At 57.5% G+C, this 22,043-nt stretch overlaps 2 protein-coding genes across 30 annotated transcripts in view; one reads left to right on the forward strand and one right to left on the reverse strand.

The window, feature by feature from the left end:
* The first annotated feature begins 3,830 nt into the window (after positions 1-3,830).
* On the forward strand, positions 3,831-19,982 carry VILL (villin like). 17 transcript variants are annotated; one of them, XR_013528745.1, is made up of 23 exons: positions 3,831-3,919; positions 5,355-5,476; positions 5,883-5,972; positions 6,083-6,257; positions 6,452-6,588; positions 6,738-6,812; positions 7,090-7,295; positions 9,128-9,236; positions 10,470-10,580; positions 10,868-11,067; positions 11,518-11,596; positions 11,680-11,778; positions 12,295-12,433; positions 12,637-12,737; positions 14,720-14,857; positions 14,961-15,119; positions 15,646-15,825; positions 16,386-16,531; positions 17,435-17,579; positions 18,713-18,895; positions 19,106-19,177; positions 19,354-19,621; positions 19,763-19,982. XR_013528745.1 is itself a non-coding variant. In XM_035278490.3 (23 exons), exons 5-23 carry the CDS (start codon positions 6,523-6,525, stop codon positions 19,874-19,876), a joined length of 2,568 nt encoding a protein of 855 aa, XP_035134381.3. In that variant the 5' UTR covers positions 3,831-3,919; positions 5,355-5,476; positions 5,883-5,972; positions 6,083-6,257; positions 6,452-6,522; the 3' UTR covers positions 19,877-19,982. The 17 variants fall into 17 exon arrangements, 16 of the variants coding, with proteins under 16 accessions (XP_035134381.3, XP_035134390.3, XP_035134387.3 ...); XM_035278490.3 differs by having other exon boundaries at positions 19,376-19,621; XM_035278499.3 differs by having other exon boundaries at positions 15,646-15,741; positions 19,376-19,621.
* Positions 19,983-20,232: 250 nt separating this feature from the next.
* PLCD1 (phospholipase C delta 1) overlaps positions 20,233-22,043 on the reverse strand; it is a 45,478-nt gene continuing 43,667 nt past the window's right edge. For 12 of the 13 annotated variants that reach the window (XM_078354651.1, XM_078354650.1, XM_054247211.2 and 9 more), the window contains 6 exons: positions 21,813-21,972; positions 21,586-21,702; positions 21,128-21,306; positions 20,904-21,036; positions 20,681-20,830; positions 20,233-20,542 (listed from right to left, as the gene is read on the reverse strand). In XM_078354651.1, the coding sequence (XP_078210777.1) occupies positions 20,457-20,542; positions 20,681-20,830; positions 20,904-21,036; positions 21,128-21,306; positions 21,586-21,702; positions 21,813-21,972 (825 nt within the window). In that variant the 3' untranslated portion in view covers positions 20,233-20,456. The remainder of the gene's footprint in view (positions 20,543-20,680; positions 20,831-20,903; positions 21,037-21,127; positions 21,307-21,585; positions 21,703-21,812; positions 21,973-22,043) is intronic. The other variant, XR_008477558.2, reaches the window with a different exon arrangement.

The raw sequence follows: 22,043 nt of genomic DNA on the forward strand, positions 1-22,043 counted from the left end.
CCAGGGTTGGCGTTTGGTCTGTCCTTTCACCCTGCGGTTCCCATGGTGTCCTTGGAGGAGTCACTCCCAGGCTATGCAAGCCCCGTGACCATTATCATGGCTCCTTCCACATCCTGCGGCCCAGGGCGGGACCACCAGATGTGGGGACATATGCAGGCCCATGGCTGTTCCCCTCAAGCACAGGAGCCAGGGCGTCTGCAGGCAGTGGGCTCTAGGACCTGAGTCAGCTGTTCTCCCTCCCCATCCCTGTCTGCCTTCATGGAGGGACCTCCTCCCAGAGCCCGGACTCCCAGAGAGATCAGGAGAGACTGGATGAGGCCTGGGATAGGACCTGAGCCCAGAGAAACTGGGGCGGAGCCTGGACTTATCTTGGGGCCACTCCTTCACCTGAGTCAATATTGACATGGAGCAGGCTGGGCCTCAGAGATAAGCCAGGTGGGAACAAAGTAGGCCCCAAGCCCTGGAAACTTGCTGGGTGTGGGGGTGGTAGATTGCGGGGGCTGGGGCAGGAAGTGGGTGGGGACTTGCTAGCAAGGCAAACTCTGCTCAGGGCCCTTCTGATTCCTGGCAGGCCCCCTTGAAGGGTGGAGGTGGGGATTAGGTGGGGTGGTGGGGCCCCCTTCCTGCTAGGAGGAGGAGGGAGGGAAAGGCTGGGCATCCCACCCTTCCGTTCTTGTAACATCCGGCTGCCTGTGAGCCTGCCTGGGCCTCAGTTTCCCCTCTGTGTTTGGAGTGTGACAGCTGTGAGCTGGAGGCTGCCCAGGCCAGACTCAAGGCAGTGCTGCTCGTCTTGGCCCCAGGCCAGGCTCTAAGGCCAACCTGCTGTCTCTTCTGGGCCCGGGGTCACAGTTACAGAGTAGGGTGGTTCTGGACAGGACAGCTCGGTCCAGGCGACATCTGGTTTACAGAGACCCAGACAGTTCTGAGGGGCTGGGCCTTGGAGAAGTTCTCTTGCCCCCCACTAAGCTGCTGACACAGGATTGTGCCAGCTGGGGTATCTGGCCTACAGCCAAAGTAGAGGGTCACCCCTCAGCTTCTCAGAGGACTCAGCCCAGTGAGGTCCAGACAGAAAGAAACACACACCGTCAGGCGCAGGCCACAGAAACATGTCAGCAAAACACCCCCTCAGCTTCTCAGAGAAGGAGGACTCAGCCCAGTAAAGGATCCAGACACACACACACACACACAAACACAGGTGCAGGCCACAGAAACGTGTCAGCAAACATTTTATTAAGAACTGCAGTGTGCCAGGCACCATTCTAGACACAGGTGGACATGAGCAAGGCCCTGCCCGCAGGGACTCACAGACATTAACCAAAGACAGCACTTAGCAAGGAGCCCAGGTTCTTGGAGCACCATGATTGAGGAAAGTGGTGAGGCCTGAGGAGCGGGGCAGCTGTGGCTAAGGAGGGCGGGAAGGGCCCTCCACGGGGCTACAATTTTGGCTGGGGCCTAAATGCAGTAGAGGAGCAGCAGCTGCGGGAAGACACAGCGCGGGGCCTGCAGGCGGGGAAGCCGAGATGCGCAGCTCTGCAGGCAACAACTTGGGCGTCTTCAAGGGACACAAAGAAAATCATGTTGCCAGAATGCATGAGCCATGGGGAGAGTGACGGGAGAGGCAGCCAGCAGCGACCATTGGGAGTTGCCTCCGTTTTAGCGAAGCCACGGGAAGGTTTGGAGAGGGGGTGGTGTGAGCGGGTTTGTGGTTAAATTCTGAGGTGAGGGGCCTCGTTCTAGTTAAAATCACAGAAACTAGAATGGCGGTTACGAGGGGCTGGGGGCCGGGAGTCCGTGTTTAATGGATACAGAGTTTCAGTTTTGTAAGATGGAAAAGTTCTGGAAATGGTGGCAGTGGTGACACAATATGAGTGTCCTTAATGCCACAGAACCGTATACTTAAAAGCAGATATAGGCTGGGCACAGTGGCTCTCACCTGGAATCCCAGCACGTTGGGAGGCCGAGGCAGGTGGATTTCTGGAGGTCAGGAGTTTGCAACCCGTCTGGCCAACATAGTGAAACCCTGTCTCTACTAAAAATACAGAATTAGCTGGGCGCGATGGCACACGCCTGTAATTCCAGGTACTTGGGAGACTGAGGCAGGAGAATTGCTTGAACCTGGGAGGCGGAGGTTGCAGTGGGCCAAGATCAAGCCACTGCACTCGAGCCTGAGCAACAAGGGTGAAATTTCATCCCAAAAATAAATTTTAAAAAGGGGGCACGATGGTAAATTTTAAAGTATATTTTACCACAATTTTTTAAATCTTGGAAAAGATCCCTCTGGCTACTGTGGGAGGATGGCCATAGCGGCCAGGAAGGCCAGAGACTCAGAGGGAAGCTGGCTCCCGAGCAGGCAGGACGTGCAGGAGGGAAGGCCAGGCCCGGGACCGGCCATGAACCAGCCGCCGACTGGCCACTGGCTCGGGGCAGTGGGTGGAGGAGACAGAAACCCGGGCAACTCCAGGTTTGAGGCCTGAGCAGCCACTGGCTGTCCACACTGAACGTGTTCCTGGGGCTCACAGAGGGTCGAGCTGGGGGCGGGGGCTGAGGCCAGGTTAAGTGTGAGGTCAGACATGCCACGTGAGCAGATGGAAGATGGAGAGTGAGGCTGGGGCAGGGCTGCGGGGAGCCGGGTCAGGGAGACGCTGGCGTTTCCAGTATTTGCAGCCTTTAGGCTGGAACTGGGAAGTAAACTAGAAAACCAGAGCGCAGGCCCGAGCTGTGCACCTGCCACCATTCAGAGGAGTGAGAGGAGGGACGATGGTGACTGAACGGGCTGCTGCCTGCATGAGAGCGGGCACTGGTGACCGGAAAGAGCCACTTTCAGGGAATTCAGGAACCAAGCCCAACAGAGGGGGTTGCTGAGGGGAGATGGGGGAAGGGTTGGGGGGTAGAATGGGGACACAGTCTTCCTGGGCACAGGGACAGAAGGGGACAGGGAAATGGGTATATGCAGGTGCGGCGTACACACTGTCACAGACAGGGACCCTGTCCCAAGTGGGGATTAGACACACGTGAGGTTGGACAGGCAATGGCACACAGGGAGACGAACCAGGTGCCCAAGACACAGGCATCCCTTCACACACAGGGACCCTGCATTGTGTCTGGTAAACACACCCCACCTTTGTGGGGTGAAGACTGAGCACAGGGAGAGGGCCGTGGGCGGTGGGCAGGCTTCAGCAGCGTGGCTTTGATGGGACGGCCCACGCTGGCTGGGACTGAGGCCTGTGCCCTAAACCAAAAGGAGGCTGTGCCCCTGGAGTTTCTGGAAGGCTCTATTTGCAGCCCCTCTACCCCACAGTGAGAGAGAGAGAGTGGCAGTGGGGTTGGGGAGAGGTGTCAGGGCTCCCTGGGGAGAACTGCCAGGCAGTGAGCCCGCACGTGGGCAGGGACAGCGGGAATATCTAGAGGGAGCTCTGGCCACCTTCCCCCACCTCCTGAAGTGAGCTGAGTCTCTCAGAGCCTGACCCCACAGCCTGCAGCCTCAGTCCTACTTCCTCCTAGTTGGCTGGAGGTCCCCTCTGGGACCAGGGGGAGCCCAACACCCCAGGGTGAGGGCTCAGGGGCTCATCTAGTACCCCAGAGGAGGAAATCCCAGTATGTTCCACGCCTCACCCCTTAGCCCAGTCCAGGCTTCCATCCCCTGCTCTCTGTGGCCACAAGTACCCAGGCAGTGAGGCCTGGGAGACTTAGCCATAGCTCTGGGGACGGCACTGCCCCCAGACAGCTTGGCCGGTATTTGTTGACTGACTAAGTGAATGCCCAGCTGGCTGAGCACTCCTGGTGGGGTGTGTCCTGCCAGGCAGGAGCTGGGATTGAGTTACAGTGGCTGGGGCCAGTAGTGGGGAGCCAGAGACCGGCACCGTGCCAGGCCCAGCACTGCCCACAAGCAGGGTGAAGGTGCGGAAGCAGTTTCCAGCAGGTAGGCCTGGGCAGGGAGCGGAGGTCCCAGGGAGCAGAGGGGCAGAGAGCGGGCTGCTGGAGTCAAGGGGGTGGACCACAGGGTCCCAGGGCTGAGGGCCACAGAGCCTCCTTGGGGAAGGCAGCAGCCCAGCTAGTGAAAACGCTGATGGGGCAGGGTAACTGTGGCTGGCAGCCCCGGGGGAAGAAAGAGGCGCTTGTAGGTGGGTAGGGAAGTCCATGGCCCACAGACACAGGGTGCCCGCCCCCAGCCCTGCCACTTCCTCCTTTCCCCTCACTCCAGAGGGCAGAAGTTGGGCTAGGTAATCTCAGGCTCCCTTCACAGGTACCCACAGAGGGAGGAAGGGCAGGAAGGAAGCCTGTGGGGAGAGAAAGGTGCTGGAAGAGGGAGGGGGCCAGGAGAGAGGAGGCACCTAGGGACTTGAGGGGCCTGGGAAAGAGAGGGGAGCCCAGGGAAGAGAAGGGAAGACGAGGAGAGTGAGGGAAGACGAGGAACCCCGGAAAGGAGGAGGTGCCTGGGAAGGGAAAGTGGGAAAAAGGTAAGGATCCCAGGGGAGAAGGGAAATGGGGGGACGGGGAGGGACAACCAGGAGGAGGCAGGGCACCCAGTGATGACAGAGGGAAACCCTGGAAAAGGGGAGGTGTGGGGCTTGGCTGGAGAAAGGGAAGCCAGGGAAAGAACTGGGCATCCAGAAGAGAAAGGGACCCTGCGTGGAGGAAGTGGGCCCCAGGAGGAGGAGGAGGGAGAGGACAAGGGGTAGGAGGGTTCCCACTTGGGAAGGCGGTGAAAGGGAGTTCCCCAGAGGAAGGAGGGCAGGAGGGCTTGGGAGCCTGGAGAGGGCACTGTGGGGAGGGAGGAGTCCCCCACTCTAAGCACTGGTTCCTCCTCCCCGGAGCCCAGGTGGAAGACAGTGAGTGGGATCCCAGCCCTGGCGGCTGAGGGTTTGGCTCCACAGGCTGGGGCTGGATATCAGACAGGCTCCTGGTGCCCCAGGGGCGATGCCCTCCCCGCCCCCCACCCCAACTTTCTGGCAGCCAGTTTGACTTTCCTGTCCCCCTGGGCCCTGGCTGCCACTGTTCCGAGGCCAATCAGTAGTCTTTCTGGCACTCTGTCACCGTGTTGCACTCTTCCATGAGCTACAGCTCACAGGTCCTGTCTGCACCTCTGGTCACTGCCTGCCTGGGTCCCTGGTCCCATCACTGGTCACCATTTCTGCCTGTTACTCAGTGTCCTTCTACAGGGCCACTGTTGCCTGTCACTCTGCTTGCCACTCAGTGTCCTCATGTTTTCTGTTGCTTGAGGTCACCTTTTCATGGCCACTATGTCTGCCTGTCACTCATGTCACTGTCACACCAACAGGCCAGCAACTGTGGCAACAGTTCTTGGGGCAGTTAGGGTGCACGGACGACTCCCTACTCCATTCATTTTCACTCAGTGCAGTCACGGGCAGCACACGACACATTCCACAACTTGCTGAGTACCTGCTGGGGGCCAGGCAGCTGGGATCCCACGGTAAAGAAGAGGACAAACCCCTGCCTTCAGGAACCTTCTGCTCTGGTGAGGGAGGCCGCAGCCAGCAACCATCCTACGGTTCCATAGGGTGTCAGGAGGGGCCATGAGCTGTGATGGTCCCAGCTCTAACCCCTAGAAGGACCGCCCACCCTGCCCACAGCCGCCTCGCTCCCACCACATTTCCATGGCTGTCTGCTGGGTGTTGCCACAGTGTCCTGTGAGCTTACCACGGCCAAGCCAGGGGCTCTGACGAAGGTGCAAGGAATGCGAGCCACTCTGCCAACTGTCGTGCTGCGCCTGATTCTGTAACACTCTCCTCACCTTGTTCTGCATTCTGCTGTTGATAAGACACCGTGGGAGTGGAGGGGAAGGGGGAAGGACGAACACACCAGGGTCACCCTGAGTGAGAGGCTGAGAAAGAAGTGACTTTTGGACCAAACCTCTCACACAGGTTTCTGAAGGAGTGGTGCAGGGAAGCCTCGGGCACTTGAGTGTGAAGTGCCAAGACGTCGACAGAAGTGAGGGTCCCTTCCTTCCCCAGGTACTTCTCATTCCATGTCACTGTCACTCACTGCCCTCTCATTCTCTCCCTCCTCTGCATACGCAGAATCACAGAGCACAGACTCAAGCCAGCTCAATCACTGTTTGCAGAGCCTGTTTATACAGAGTTCAGCTCTGTTTCAAGAGGACGAAACCCTTGCCTTCAGGAACCTTCTGCTCTGGTGAGGGAAGCCGCAGCCAGCAACCATCCTATGGTTCCATAGGGTGTTCACTTGAGCTCAGAAGGTGGAGCTTGCAGGGAACTGTTGGAACCACTGCACTGCAGGTTAGGTGATAGAGCAAGACCCCGTCTCAAAAAAACTGAAAAAAGAATTTGTCAAGAGTGTTTATGCCTGATTTGCCCAACCCACTCATCTTAGCTGAGCCTGTCACTTGCTGCAGAGTCTGTCAGTCTTCAGAGACAGTCTATGTGTTTGCAGAGTCCTCCTAACGAAAGTCGTGTTCTGTGATAAACTACAGGTGGCCAGGCGCAGGTCTCCAGCCTGGGAACTCGGCTCTTGTCCCTCCTGCTTCTTCCTGCCTGGCCTAGGATGGACATCAGCAAGGGCCTTCCAGCCATCCAGAGCCACAGGGACCTCCACATATGGATCACTGAGGTGAGAGGCATGACCAGATAGAGGTGGTGACACGGAAGAGCGTGGGGTCTCCCACACCAGGTTCTCCTGCCCCCAACTCAAAGCGTCCTCCTCCACCGGACCCCAGCGGGGGGTCTCCTGAGTGGCTGCAGCACACTCTCCTCTCCCAGAACCAGAAGATGGTTCCGGTACCCGAGGGGGCTTACGGGAACTTTTTTGAGGAGCACTGCTATGTCGTCCTCCACGTGAGTTGCTTGGGGAAGTCGGCCTGAGAGGGGTGACACGGCTCAGCACTGCGGAAAGTGGGGCACAGACATACCTCTGCCCTGGGGAGCAAGCTGGGAGCCCGAGAATCACAATCCACAAGGGGGCCGCTGCCATAGAGGTTCCTTAGCCCTTCCCTCCTGCTTCGGAAGCCCCTGCCCCCCGCCTCCCTCCCCGTGGCCCTTGGTACATCCTCCCCTTCTCCACCCGCACCTTCGCCTTCCCTGCAACACATACACGCAAACACCCGGACCCTAGGTCCCCCAGAGCCCGACGGCCACACAGGGGGCGTCCAGCGACCTGCACTACTGGGTCGGGAAGGAGGCGGGTGCGGAGGCGCAGGGCGCCGCGGCCACCTTTGTGCAGCGCCTGCAGGAGGAGCGGGGGGCCCTGACCGTGCTGCACCGGGAGGCGCAGGCCCACGAGTCCGACTGCTTCCGCAGCTACTTCCGCCCGGGAATCATGTGAGTGCGGGACGGAGCCGTGGAGTCGGTGCCCAGGCTGGGGCAGTCTCGGGAGGCCCGACGGAACGCCGGGAGGGGACACTTTTATTGAGATGCAACTCATAGGCCACACCATTCACCCATTTGAAGTCCACACACCTGTCAGCGGTTTGCAGATGTGTGCAACCATCACCGCCGTCCACTTTAGAACGTGTACGCCACCCTAGAAAGAAGCCCCACACCCCTTTGCAGCCACTCCTCATTTCCCTCCAGCACCCCCATCCCCTGCCCTCCGCAACCACTCATCTACTTCCTGTTTATCCATTTGCCTCTTCTGGGCGTGTCATAGACATGGAATCATTCAACACGTGCTCTTCCCTGACGGGCCCTTTTGGCTCAGCGCACCGTCTTTGGGTTTATCCATGTTGTGGCGTGTGTTATTCTTTGTATTGCCAAGTAATATTGCATGTTATTAACACACCACATTTTATTTATCCATTCATCACTGAATGGACGTTTGGGTTGTTACCACTTTTGGCCTGTTGTGAATCTGTTTCTATGAACATTTGTATGCAAGCTTATGTTCTCATTTCCCTTGGTGTATACCTTGGAGCAGACACCAGCGTTGTTTTGAGTTTGCTTTTATGTTACAGTGCTGGTAGGAATATATGTTTCGCTGTAAATTGCTTCACAGGTTTTTTAAATTAACACATGCAGTACATTTGGACATATAGGAAATTGCTGTTAATTGATCATTTCCATTCCATACACTTGAACCTAATCCATGCATATAATATATACATGAACACATGCACACAGGCATATGTGCAGATGCAGAAACATACCCCCATGTATGTCCACCTGTAGATGGACATGTGTGAATATCTATGGTCACCGACACACACATATGCTGTTGCCCACTTTTTTTTCTTTTTTCTTTTTTTTTAATTTGAGATGGAGTTTCACTCTTGTTACCCAGGCTGGAGTGCAATGGCGCGATCTCAGCTCACCGCGATCTCGGCTCACCGCGATCTCGGCTCACCGCAACCTCCGCCTCCTGGGTTCAGGCAATTCTCCGGCCTCAGCCTCCCGAGTAGCTGGGATTACAGGCACACACCACCATGCCCAGCTAATTTCTTGTATTTTTAGTAGAGACGGGGTTTCACCATGTTGACCAGGATGGTCTCGATCTCCTGACCTCGTGATCCACCCACCTCGGCCTCCCAAAGTGCTGGTATTACAGGCTTGAGCCACCGCGCCCAGCTCTTTTTTCTTTTCTTTTTTTTTGAGATGGAGTCTCCCCCCATCACCCAGGTTGCAGTGCAGTGGCTTGATCTCAGCTCACTGCAATCTTTGCCTCCCGTGTTCAAGTGATTCTCCTGCCTCAGCCTCCCAAGTAGTTGGAATTATAGTTACCCACCACCACACCCAGCTACTTTTTTGTATTTTTAGTAAAGACAAGGTTTTACTATGTTGGCCAGGCTGGTCTCAAACTCCTGACCTCCAGTGATCCAGCTGCCTTGGCCTCCCAAAGTGCTGGGATTACAGGCGTGAACCCATACTGTTGTCGACCACTTCCTTGAACTCACATCTAGACTTACAGGGTTAAACAAATACACACTACGCCCCAAATGTATGTACATGTACGCGTATATGCATTGTGTCCACATGACTACACATAGAAACATGCACATTATGTCCTGTGTGCACCCATGGGCTTATACATACATGTGTTCACACAGACTCCAATGGTGTGTTAAGCAGGAGCATACGTGCATGTGCTCACATCTGCAATCATTTGTGTACATGACAGTCTGTTCTTACATGATACCCACCTGCTATTCCATCCTCAGCTATAGGAAGGGAGGTCTGCCGTCTGACCTCAAGCATGTGGAGACCAACATGTTCAACATCCAGCGACTGCTGCACATCAGAGGGAGGAAACACGTATCTGCCACTGAGGTAAGGCTGCCAGGGGAGCCTCTGGACCTCTGGACTAGGCTCAGACTGGGTGTACTGAGATATAAGGAAGTTGGAAATTGGCTGAGGGTGTGGGGGATAAGGAGCTATCAGCATTCCCAGATGGTCTTGAACCAGAACAGAGAGGATACCAGGCTTCTAGCCCCACTTCTGCCACTGCTCCCCAGACCTTTTGTTTCTGCATCTGTCTCATGGACATATTAAGAACTTGGGCACAGATATTTGGGAGGCTGAGGCAGGAGAATTGCTTGAGCCCAGGAGTTTGAGGCTGTAGTGATTCATGATGACACCACTGTACTCCAGCAGCTTGGGTGACAGAGAAAGACCATGTGTCTAAAAAGAACTTGGGCAGATGGGGCAGACGATAGGGCACCAATGAACGGTCCTTGTTAGCAGCACAGAGAGAGGTAGCGCAAAACTTGGGGGGAGGGCATAACCTCATACACACTGTCATTACCACCCGCACCCACTGTCCTCCCTATTATCCCTGGGTGCTCCTCCGTTTCATATAGTGCATATAGTGCCCTTGTGCAAATCAGAACACAGCACCCCTTTCTTCCATCTGTCAGGAAATTAAAGAAAAATACTGGTTTTGTTAGAACAAAACATTTTGCTGCCATCTGGCCAGAATGTGGTATCATGAACATTCAGTTGTGCAACGTCTACAGTGTGATGGGAATGCTGGAGGTATGAGAGTGGGTCTGCACAGGCAGCCCCGTGACACACTGATAATTCCACATAAGCTCTGCATTGTCACCCACAGACCCAATGACCATACATCCCGGGGCACTGGGGGACACCATGAAACTCCATGTTTCTGTTACCCTGGCATCATAATTGAAAGTACTGCCTTTCACTCACAGAAGTCTCTATTTGGAGACTATCATTATCCATAGGTATACATTGTCACCATGAGCATACACACTTGTTCACATGTGATGTCCCCACATACATACATGCGTATATGCAAATATAAAAGAAACAGATGCACCCCCACCTGTATACATGTGTACACATAGAGCTACAGACATGCACTGAGAAGTGTCATAAGTCACATACACCCTGTGAAATGCAGCATTGCCTAGTCACACATGCCTATGTACACCCAGATGCATACAACTTCATGCACCAGGTGACACATCCCAGCCTTGCTTCCGTCTAGCGAATGCTGGTGGTATGACGCCCTGTCCCGCTCCCTGCTCCTGGTTCTGGTAGGTGGAGCTCTCCTGGAACAGCTTTAATAAGGGTGACATCTTCCTGCTGGACCTAGGCAAGATGATGATCCAGTGGAATGGGCCCAAGACCAGCATTTCTGAGAAGGCTCGGGTTAGTGTCTGCCCAAGGAACTGGGAGTACGGGGTTTGTGAGGAAATGGTCCTCCAAGTGCCCATCCTCCAGCCACCCCAAGAGTTGGGTGTGGCTGTCTGCCAAGAGATGCCTATGAGGTCCAAGCTGAGTTCAGACCCTGCACTGTTGGTGTACCCTGGATGCCAGGATGAGGGAGCACCAGCCCTTCTCCCCACCTGCCTCTGGGAGCTGAGCAGTGACAGGAGAAATCTGTGCTGTGAGGGGGCACAGTGGTGACACCCTGACTGCCAGGTCCTCTCCCGCAGGGGCTGGCCTTGACCTACAGCCTCCGGGACAGGGAACGTGGTGGTCGTGCACAGATTGGCGTGGTGGATGATGAGGTCAAAGCCCCGGACCTCATGCAGATCATGGAGTCTGTGCTGGGCCGCAGGGTGGGCAGCCTGCATGCCGCCACGCCCAACAAAGATATCAGCCAGCTGCAGAAGGCCAATATTCGCCTGTACCAGTGAGCACCTTTGGGGTGGGCAGGGTAGGTGGGGCAGTCTAGGACTCGGTGTCCATCACTACTGCAATAACACAGCACCTCTACAAAGCCCTCCAGAAAAGGCTGCTGGGTTTTTGGAACAGGTCACGTGGACTATGGGCCCAGCCTGTACTGTTTTTTTGTGAGACGGAGTCTTGCACTGTCACCAGGCTGTAGTGCAGTGGCGCGATCTCGGCTCCAGCCTATACTCTTACATGGTGTCTGGCTGCCTCGCTGAGAAACCTGTTGTACTGACAGAGGGACTGTGGTGCTCTGCCAGGGCCAAAGCTCTACAGCAAGGCTGCAGTAAAGTCAAGACTACAACTCAGGGCTCCAGCCCCCATGCCTTTTGTCTCTGGGGGGGGCTAGGCTGGGGTGGAGCCAGGTCAGGGAGGGGCTGGGCTGGCCACACCTGGGTTCCTGTCCCCCTAGTGTCTATGAGAAGGGCAAAGACCTGGTGGTCCTGGAGTTGGCGACACCCCCACTGACCCAGGATCTGCTGCAGGAGGAGGTAGGGAAGGCCTGGCCCCAGTCACTCGCACCCTTCCCCACCCACTGGGACCACCTACCAACCAGCCCCACCCTTGCTCCCAGGACTTCTACATCCTGGACCAGGGAGGCTTCAAGATCTACGTGTGGCAGGGACGCATGTCTAGCCTCCAGGAGAGAAAGGCTGCCTTCAGCCGGGCTGCGGTGAGCCCTGGGGCCCCGTCGGAGAGGAACAGAGCACTGCCCTACGGGCTGTGTGTGGAGGCATCACTGCCCTGGAGTTAGAGTTGGGAAACATCCTATGCGAGTGTCTTAAAGGGGTGGTAGCCCCGCCCTGGGAGCCCTGAGAGTGAAGACCAGGTGGCCTCTGAGCAACCATGTGTAAAAGGGGCATGTGGCCCTGCCTTCAGGTCCTGGGGCACCTACTGACTGGGTGGCCCCGCTTTCTCAGGGTGGGGCTGGGTGGGAAGATGGGGCTCTGCCAGGGGTCCATGAGGGTTGACTTGGCCTGTCCTGTCTGAGGCCTGGACTAAGGGGACCCTGCCTGCCCTCAGGGACCTTAGAGAAGTCGGTAGTGACAGAGTCAGTTCATAAGTGGGTCATGAGCTCGGTTAATTAACGCTCCTCAGAGCTTGGCTGTCCCAGAGGGGTAGGTCCCCGGGGGGCGGGAGTGGAACAGTAGACTCTCGGTCGCAGGACTGACGGTGCCTTCCGCCCCAGGGTTTCATCCAGGCCAAGGGCTACCCGACCTACACCAACGTGGAGGTGGTGAATGACGGCGCCGAGTCGGCCGCGTTCAAGCAGCTCTTCCAGATTTGGTCTGAGAAGCGAAGCAGGAACCGGCAGCTCGGCAGGGTCGGTGAGTGGGCGGAGCGAGCCAGAGGGGGCGGGGCCTGGCAGGAAACGGTGGGACAGAACCTCCTTGGGTTGGGGGAAGGGGGCGTGGCCAGCCGAGGACGGGGGCAGGACTTGGAATGGATGGTTGAGAAGTGGGCGGGGCGGGGATGGTGTGGGAGGGGATGGGACAGAAGGCGCAACTGACACCTGCTGCCCCACCTTCAGATAAACCGACTCATGTAAAGCGGGACGTGGTCAAGCTGCACAGCCAGCCTGAGTTAGCCGCCCAGCTCAGGATGGTGGACGATGGCTCCGGGAAGGTGGAGGTGAGGGGCAATGGCTTAGTTGGGGGAAGATGGGGACATGGGTGTAAGCTTTGCCTACAGGTGAACGGTATAACTGTTATCTAAAGTGACTCAGCTGCACATCCAACAATCAGGGACACCAAGGGACACATGTACATTTACACACTCTCCTAACAGGTGGTTCATACAGTCATGCCTAGTCATACACAGCAACAGGCACTCACACACAGAGACACACAGCACAGTAACGCTTGGACACTTAAATTCGCCCTATAGTCACATGTAGGACAAAATCAAACATACACTCATACAGACACACATACACCTTGTAATTGCACATAATCACAGCCACACAATCATAGCCAAGTACACAACTGCAAACATGTAGCTGCAAAAACTACATCAGACATGACCACAGTCACACACAACCATCAACCACCCAGAGACACACCAACACAGACACATGATCACACATAATCACCGCTCCACACACCCAACCCCAACTCACAGCCATACACTGTCAACCACTCATCCCGTCCCAGCCCGGTGTTCTGCAAGACACACGGGTTGAGGGCCACTCCCTGGCTCTGTATAGGGTGGGGTTGCATCTTGACTTGTTGGCTGACCCCCTAGCAGAGCCCTGAATTTTTTAGGCTCTAGTTTTTAAATAAAATGGGGCCAGAAACCATTGTCCCATCTGGCCCCAAGGCTGATATGGGGATGCTGTGAAATTGTGGGAACAGAACTGCTGGGCCTGTGTGAGGGCTCCCAGTTCGTGAGGTAGGTGGAGGTCAGAGAAAATTGCAAGGTTTCCTTTTTCATTTGCTCTAATATGGATGGACAGAAGCAATGAGTGAAGAGACTGAGAGAAGAGGAACTCCAACAAGGGAGTGGGTGGGGAGCAGGGAAAGAGGAAGACAGAGAAGGGAGCACAAAGAGAGAGAAGCAAAGAGTGGGAAGGACCAGGGATGAGGAGGAAACAGAGGGAAGGGAGGAGATGGGTGGAGGAAGAGCGGGGAGCAGTGGGGTACAGGAGAGGAGGAGGAGTCAGGGAGAGATGGGATATACACAGAGATGGGGAGCCAGAGGAGGAGGGGAGACAGACTGGAAAGCAGAGAGGAGGGCGAGGGAGAGGGAAAGAGAACTCAAGGACTCAGTCGCCAAGTACAGTCAGGAAGGGAATCCTCCTGGCAGGCAGTGGACAGGCAGGCAGAGAGAGGGCCTGAGCCAGGGGGCCTGGCTGCCCAGTAAGTGCCACTCTTAGGCAGCCTGTGATTGAGTCAGCCCCTTTTGTGAAAGGCAGGGTTCAGGCTGTTTTGGTCTGGAAGGCAGCTCCCCAGGGACAACGGCCAGGGTCCGGGGAGCGGGGGCGGAAAGGACACCCAGGCATTGTCTCCTGCCATGCAGAGGTGAAGTAAGGGAGGAATCACCATCCCCAATATACAGGTGGGAAAGGCCCGAAGCTTGGAATGATGTCACTGCCAACACAGGGCTGACCTGGGATTTAACCAGAGTCTGCCTGGCTGCAGGTTCGGCCACCCACAGGAAGAAGAAACCACACTGACCGAAGTGAGGCAGTGTTTTCCCTTCAGTCTTTGAACATGCTTTGTGTTTTCTAAATGACACTTGAAAAAGGGAACTCGTTCAAGAGCTCCAAGTCTTCCCTTTCTGCCCAGCTTCTGTTACCCTGGCCTAAGCAGCGAGCAGCTATGAGGGGGCCCAACTTCCCCTAACCAGGGCTGTGGCTGGTGGGGTTGGGACTAGGGCTGGGCATGTGGCATGTGGCTGGGATAGGGTCCATCTCCCAAGTGTGGTGGGTTTCAGTGGTCCATGGAGAAAGGGTCACCTGCAGATCCTTGCACACGCCCAGCCAAAAGCCTGAAGTGGACCTAGAGCTGAGGGTGGGCCTTGGAGGCTGGGGAGAGGTTTCCAGCTAGGTGCAGGATGGGTGGGCTGGTTCAGGGAGAGCCGCCACCTGTGCCCATTGGTGCCCTATTCCCCAGGTGTGGTGCATGCAGGACTTATGCAGGCAGCCCGTGGACCCCAAGCTTCACGGAAAGTTGTGTGCAGGCAACTGCTACCTAGTGCTCTACACATACCAGAGGCTGGGCCGTGGCCAGTACATCCTGTACCTATGGCAGGTGCGCCAGCCTGAGGGAGGCGGCACTCACCTTAACACCCAAGGGCTGGGCTCTGAGAGTGAGATGGGAGAGCTGGGCCAGGCCCTCACCGCCCTACCTGCAGGGCCACCAGGCCACCGCAGACGAGATCAAGGCCCTGAACAGCAACGCTGAGGAGCTAGACGCCATGTACCGCGGCGCCCTAGTGCAGGAGCATGTGACCATGGGGAGTGAGCCTCCCCACTTCCTCGCCATCTTCCAGGGCCAGCTGGTGGTCTTCCAGGTGGGGCTCACCTCGCCGCTGCGGCCTGCCCACTTCTCCATGTGCCGTGGCCCCTGCACACGCTCCTCAGCACCTTCCTTTGGGCCCGGGGCCTGCTTCTCCCTGGTTTCCCGGAGCTTGTCCAAGTTTGTCCCAGGAGCTCCAAGGTTAGCCCTGCCTGAGTTTCTCTCCCCAGTCCCAGAGCCAGATGAGGAAGTTGAGTTGAAAGGGAGCCAGGGGCTTGCCTGGGGTCACACACTGGCAAAACTGGTCCCCACTTTCCACCTCCAAGGCCTGAGCACCCATGTCCTGACCCCTCAGAGATGGGGTGAAGGGTCATTTAGAAAGGGCCGGTCCCTATCCCAGACTGAGGGGATTCCTGCCCGCCATACCTAGAGGGTCCTATACTCCTCACGTGAAGTCACCAGTGAGGGCCTTGGTGGCTTCAAGCAAGGGCCCCTGAGCCCTGAGGCAATATGTCCTACAGTGGGATGGGAAGGGGTCCCTGGGAGCCCTTGCCCCAGCCTGAGGCCCTACTCTTCCATAGGAGAGAGCTGGGCACCATGGAAGGGAGCAGTCAGCACCCACCACGAGGCTTTTCCACGTGCAAGGCAGCGACAGCTACAGCACCAAGACTGTGGAGGTGCCAGCTCGTGCGTCCTCCCTCAATTCCAATGACATCTTCTTGCTGGTCACAGCCGGCGTCTGCTATCTCTGGTTTGGGAAGGTACCCACAGCACTGAGCACTTGATTCATGCCCGGAGGTAGTGGTGCCAGGCGGGGGGTGGTCCTCTCCACGGGGGATGCAGACTTTGAGTCCAGCCTCAGATAGACCAATGGGGGAAAGGGGGAGGAGAAGAAGACACAGTGTCCCCTCTGGAACTCGGGGGGAAATTACAAAGTGACAGGCAGAGCCAGGTCCTCCCCTCCTTACTCCCTGGAGCACGGGGCATGTCACTTCCCAGGTCTCTTGGGAAAAGGGGAGGCCTATGTCAGTTTGCTGGAGTTTTCTCTAGTTTTCAGCATAAACTATGACCCTCTAAGCCTGGAGGCCTCCCATCCCATGCTCTGGACCCCCCGGGAGGGTCCCAGACCCTGTGATCCACACGAGCTAGGGACACAGGCCTGGAGGGTGAGGAGATGCCATGTTCACTGGTGTCCTGCAGCCAGCTTAGGCCTCCTGTAACTTGGGCCTGGTACCCCCCCACACACCCTGTGAATGGGATATGGGGCTGGAGGTGAGACCCCCTCCTCATGTAGGGCCTGAGCCATCTCTTTGCCTGCTAGGGCTGTAATGGTGATCAGCGTGAGATGGCGCGGGTGGCAGTCACTGTCATTTCCAAGAAGAACGAGGAAACGGTGCTGGAGGGTCAGGAGCCTCCCCATTTCTGGGAGGCCCTGGGAGGCCGGGCCCCCTACCCCAGCAACAAGAGGTAACAGGGTTGGGAGGAGGAACTAAGGCTCAGAGGGGATGGGTGACTGGGGTTCACACACACAGCTGGAGAGACAAGACTAGGACCAAGGACTCTCAGCTTCTCCCTCACAGAGGATCCCAGGAGCACAGCCCGCCCTTCACGCCCAGGCCTGAGTAACTTGGGTCTGGAAGATGCTGGGGAGGGTGGGGAAGTGGCACCCTCTGCTGGCAGCATCCCCTCCCTGCACAGTCTAGGTCCTGGGCCAGGAGACAAAGCACCTTCCCCAACCTACAGTCCCCAGCGGTCATGGTGCCCAGTGTGCGCGTCTACGGTGTCATGATGTGTGGGTATATAGTGCGTGTGGAGGTGCAGGAACAGGTGTATTCAGGGTGTCATCTGTCTGCTGGGTAAGCAGACAGGGTCTGTGTAGGAGGTAGGAGTGAGGCCTCAAGGGGAGGAGGGAGCTGAGTCCACGTCGCTCTTGGCCTGTCTGCGGGGCTTGGTTTATGCGCTGCACTGCCCTCAGTCCTCCTGAGCTCAGTACTCCTGTCTCCTCCCAGCCTGCCTTTCCTCCTTCCACCTTGGGCTGGAGACCTTATCTGCAAGGGATGGGCTGAGGAGCTCCTCCCATCCCAGGGAGGGCGAGACTGCAGCTCAGGCCCTCCTCTTCCCCTGCAGCCCTCTCCTGGGAAATTCAGGGGCAGCTTGCATCACAGCTGGGCGGGCGGGAGCTTTCTCCATACGTAGAGAGGGACCCTGCGGCCAGAGCAGAGTGCTCCAGGAGTAGAATCGTGGGGCTCCAGGAGGGCCCAGGTCTCCCACTCCTGAGAAGTGGCTTCCAGCCCCTGGGGTGGGGCACGTGTGCCACAGGCTGGTGTGGCCCTCTGCGTGGCTCACGGCCTTGCTCTCCTTGCTGTCCAGACTCCCTGAGGAGGTCCCCAGCATCCAGCCACGACTGTTTGAGTGCTCCAGCCAGATGGGCTGCCTGGTCCTCGCAGAAGTGGTGTTCTTTAGCCAGGAGGACCTTGGCCCGTATGACGTCATGTTACTGGACACCTGGCAGGAGGTAAGGTGGCCACCCCTGCCTGGTGGGGCTGTGAATGGGGGTGTGTCTGTTTGTGTAACTGGGTGTGTATGTAGCCTTTTGACTGTACACAGGGCTTTGGGTGAGTCTCACTGCGGTGCCTGTGAGACCACAGATGACGGTGTCACCAGGTGGCGGCAGCGAGACCGCGGGAGACAGGAGTGTGTTGAGACTCGGGTAACTGTTTGCGCCATGTGTGGCTCCACACACACGACAGTGCCCGCAGCTGAGCGTGTCGATGCTGCAGGTGACTGAGTGGAACCGCAATCTCATCGCGTGTGTGGCTTGGTGTGAGCGTTTGCCTTTGTGCAATGACACTTTGTCATTGCTAGATGACAAAAAGTGATGCTAGAACTGGCCAGACCAGTGGCAACTGGTGAGAGTGCGTGTGTGAGAGGCTGTGACCAGCTCAGCTGTGGCTGAGTGATGGAAGGCTGTTTGTGGGGCTGTGCAGACAGTGCTGTTGTGTGTGCGTGCAGCTGTGAGTCTGACAACAGTGGATGAGTGTGTCCCCCCAACACTGAATTGGTGATGAAGCTGTGTGCTCCCATCTCACTCAGAACAAACCCAGAGCTCTTATCCCAGCCCTGTGTGACCTGGTCAGCCCCAACTCTTTGACCCCCTTTCCTCCCTCCCCCCTCCCTGCTTCTGCGGCAGCCACAGTGGCCTCCTTGTGTTTCCTGAATGTGCCAGGCACGCCGCCACCTCGGGCTTTTACACTGGTGGTTTCTTCTTGTTAGGGCACTCTTCCCCAGGCATACACGTGATTTGCTCCCTCATGAAAGCACTAGAAGGGCAGGGATTTTTGTCCATTTTCTTTCATTGTTGAATCCTCAAAGCCTAGACCGATGCTCAGCATACAGTAGGTGCTTTATAAATATTTGTGGATTGATGTCCAGTTAAATCACACAAGAAAAGTTTGCAGATTGAATGTGTGCATGCATGCATTCCCGTGACCATCTCCTGTGTGTGACGTGTGGGTGGGGCCCCTGGCTGGGTGGGTCTGGATGGACAGGGATGTGTATGTGGGGTTCTGTCTGGGACGTCTGATGGACAGGGAGGGGTCAGCTCTGGGCAGCCCTCCATGCCAAAAGTCAGGCCCCCTCTTGGCCCAGATCTTCCTATGGCTTGGGGGAGCTACAGGTGCATGGAAGGAGGCGGTGGCCTGGGGCCAGGAGTACCTGAAGGCACACCCAGCAGGGAGGAGCCTGGCCACACCCATTGTGCTGGTCAAGCAGGGCCACGAGCCTCCCACCTTCACTGGCTGGTTCTTCACTTGGGACCCCTACAAGTGGACTGTGAGTGAGACCTGAAAACCCCAGCCCTACTCGAATTTGGGAGGTGGGGAGGGGCCGGACCTGGGCTGAGGGAAGGAGGTGGCACTGCTTGGGCTGGGCTTGCCAGTGTGGGTGAGAGACCTGGTCTTGTCCTCAGGCCCCTCCTGAGTCCCACTGGTGCCCCTTCCTCCTGGTCAGACTCCCTGATACTTGCCCCAATTCTTGCTCTAGCCCGACCTGTCCCACAAGGAAGTGGTGGAGGGCAGCCCGGGAACAGCATTGCCCATCTCTGAGATAAGAGCAGTGAGTCCTAGGGCCCCAGGCTTCCCCACAGGGGCCTGGGCGCTGACGGCATGGTCCTGAGGGGCAGGGGAAGTGCCAGGCCCTGGTAGGTGGGAGGGCTGCAGAGGGAGGGGAGAGGCCTATGGGTTCAGTGCAGCCTCCCTGGGGGCTACTTCGGTAGCCCCCATCTTCCCCAGCCTGAGGCTCCTCTCTGGACAGGAAGTCAACAGCTTCCGGCTATCCAGATGGCCAGGCAATGGCAGGGCAGGTGCCATGTCCCTGCAGGCCCTCAAGGGCTCCCAGGACAGCTCAGGGAATGAGCTGATGCGGGGCCCCAAGTTGGGTGGCACTAGCAGCTTCCTCAGCAGTACCAGCACCTCGATCAACGGGGCCCTGCCCCGGGAGCAACTGATGCACCAGGCCGCTGAGGACCTGCCAGAGGGCGTGGACCCTGCCCGCAGGGAGGTGGGCACCTGAGACCCCCCCACCCCACCCCTCACTGCCCCAGCACTGGTGCATCTGCCACTGAGCTGGAAGAGCCCGAGGCAGGATCCCCTGGTGGTAGGCAGCTGCCCTGGGTGACACCCTCCCCTCTGCCTCCCCCAGTTCTATCTCTCAGACTCCGACTTCCAAGATATCTTTGGGAAATCCAAGGAGGAATTCTACAGCATGGCCACCTGGAGACAGCGGCAGGAGAAAAAGCAGCTGGGTTTCTTCTGAAACCAGGCCCCCCACCCCAACATAGCTATGATGCTGGGGCCGTCCTGCTCCCACGCCCCTGAGGCTTCTGCTCATCCTCTGCTTGTCAGTAAAAGCGAGCCATCCATACAGGGTGTGGTATGTTTTTTCCAGCCCGGGCCACTCAGCAGGTCTATGTCTCAGGGGAAGGGGCCTCCAGGGCTGGCAGGGGTGAGCTCTCGGTGCCGCCCCTCCAGATACCCCCTACCCCACTCCAGTGTGTACGAGCATGGTACAAAGTGAGGTGCTGGGGCTCCAGCACTCAAGAACATGGGGGCGCACAGACACGCACACTTCACAGGGGATTTTCTGGCAGCCAGGTAAAGAGACCATAAGGCTTAATCTTATCGTAATTTTTATTAAAAAAAAAAAAAGAAAAAGCCTGGCCCATGGGCCGGCTGCAGTGTTGTCCCTAACGGAATGAAGGACAGCTCCCAGTCCCCAGGGAGGCAGCAGCAGACACTATATTAGCGCTGAAGGCAGTTTGGGGGCCTAGCTCCAAGCAAGAGGCTGGGAGCAGCCAGCCCTGGCCCTCGTGTAGACCCCACTGGCTTCCCCCAGTCTAGTCCTGGAGGGAGATCTTCACAAAGAGGGTGGCTGACGGATGCTGGTCCCCGTTCTTAGACAAGAGGTGGACATGGCGGTATCCTGGCGGGTGGACAGGCAGGAGGGAACCCCAAGTTCTGGTCACTCTGGGTGATGCTTCGAGGGACAGCTAGCCCTAGCCCAAGAGATGCCAGGCCCTGCTTTCCACCACCCTGGCCGTCCCCTCCTCGTGACACTTACCTTGCTTGAGGCTGTTCAAGGGGATGGTACTCTGGCCGATGAAGTCATTCTTGGAGGAGGCGTCGTAATCTTCTACCACGAAGCGGACGAGGGCAAGGTCAGGCACCACTACCTCAAATGCAAACTCCGTGTCCCACCATGGGTTGAAACCTAGGGGAGGACAGGCACCATATCAACAGCATGGACGGCAGCCCCAGCAGCCCGGCCCGGGCCCAGCACCTACCATTGTTGGTGATGACAGCCGTCTGGCGGCTGGCCACGTCCCGGCTCACACCGTAGATCTCCACCGTCACCTTGGGGTCCACGATTGAATTCTTATTCTTGTTGACTTTTGGCAGTTGCTGCCCCGAGATGACCTGAGGAAAGGCAGGGGACAATGGACAGTTCAGGAGCCATGGTGAGGGGAAGGAGGCCCATGGGCACCTGTCCCTCCTGGGTCCGGCATACCCTGATGTTGAGCCGCTTTCGTGCCAACCAGGGCCCCTGAGCCAGGGCACGGGGGTTGAAGGTGGTGTTGGGGTCTCGCAGGAAGGCGGGCTTCAGCACGTACCCACAGGCCCCGTTGTCCTGGAAACGGCCCTGGTACACGTCCATCTCTGGCCCGGGGGTCTGGAAGTTCAGGGCCACTGCAGGCAGGACAGAGCAGTCACAGGCTGTGGGCTGGCCCTGGGGCCCCAGAGCACCACCCCTTCCCTTTCTGGTGTCGGAACTCAAAGGGCTCGTGTGCTAATGAGGTTTCAGACACTTGCTGGTGGGCAGCTATTTCCAGACTGACAGCAGCAGCTCCACAAGCCCCTGCACTTGACCCTGCTTGGTCCTCAGAGCTCCACTGCATGGCCTTCGAGGCTCCAGCCTCGGGACTGAAACCCTCCTCCCAACCTCCTTTAGCCCTGGCCGGCCCGTACCGATCTGGCAGCCCCCGTTCCACATTTCCACGGGGCTGTAGTTGGAGGAGTCTGTTCTCCATCCGGCCGGGTAGATTCTGCTCAGGTGCCCCACGTTGTGGCGGATGAAGCTGTTTCCTGAGGGGAGCTGTGGCTCAGTCGGCAGTGGTGGCCTCCCGGTGAGGCCGAGCCCTGCCCTGCCAGTTCTCTGTGGCAGAGCAGGGGAGCGGGGCGAGGCCAGGCCTCACCTGATTCTTGGAGCAGTCGAAGGGCACGGTTCTCAGAGAAGGACGCCATCTCGTAGAAGGCCTGCCCAGGGGTGCCAGGACTGGAGAAGCCCCCAAAGTGGACGCTCTTGCAGTAAATGACCATGTCAGAGAGCTCCTGTGCTAGCCTGAGCTTGTCCTCCTGGGGGCCACGGGGAGGCCCGGGTTAGATTCAGAGGTTGGGGCAGGGTAGGCACTGAGAAAGCCAGAAAC

The sequence above is a fragment of the Callithrix jacchus genome, chromosome 17 (assembly GCF_049354715.1).
Source record: "Callithrix jacchus isolate 240 chromosome 17, calJac240_pri, whole genome shotgun sequence".
NCBI classification, from domain to species: domain Eukaryota; kingdom Metazoa; phylum Chordata; class Mammalia; order Primates; family Cebidae; genus Callithrix; species Callithrix jacchus.

Coding starts and splice junctions, on each gene's coding strand:
- VILL (XM_035278490.3), top strand. CDS start 6,523: ATGGACATCAGCAAGGGCCTTCCAGCCATCCAGAGCCACAGGGACCTC. Junction 10,581..10,867: donor GCATTTCTGAGAAGGCTCGG/GTTAGTGTCTGC, acceptor CCTCTCCCGCAG/GGGCTGGCCTTGACCTACAG. Junction 11,779..12,294: donor CTGCCTTCAGCCGGGCTGCG/GTGAGCCCTGGG, acceptor CTTCCGCCCCAG/GGTTTCATCCAGGCCAAGGG.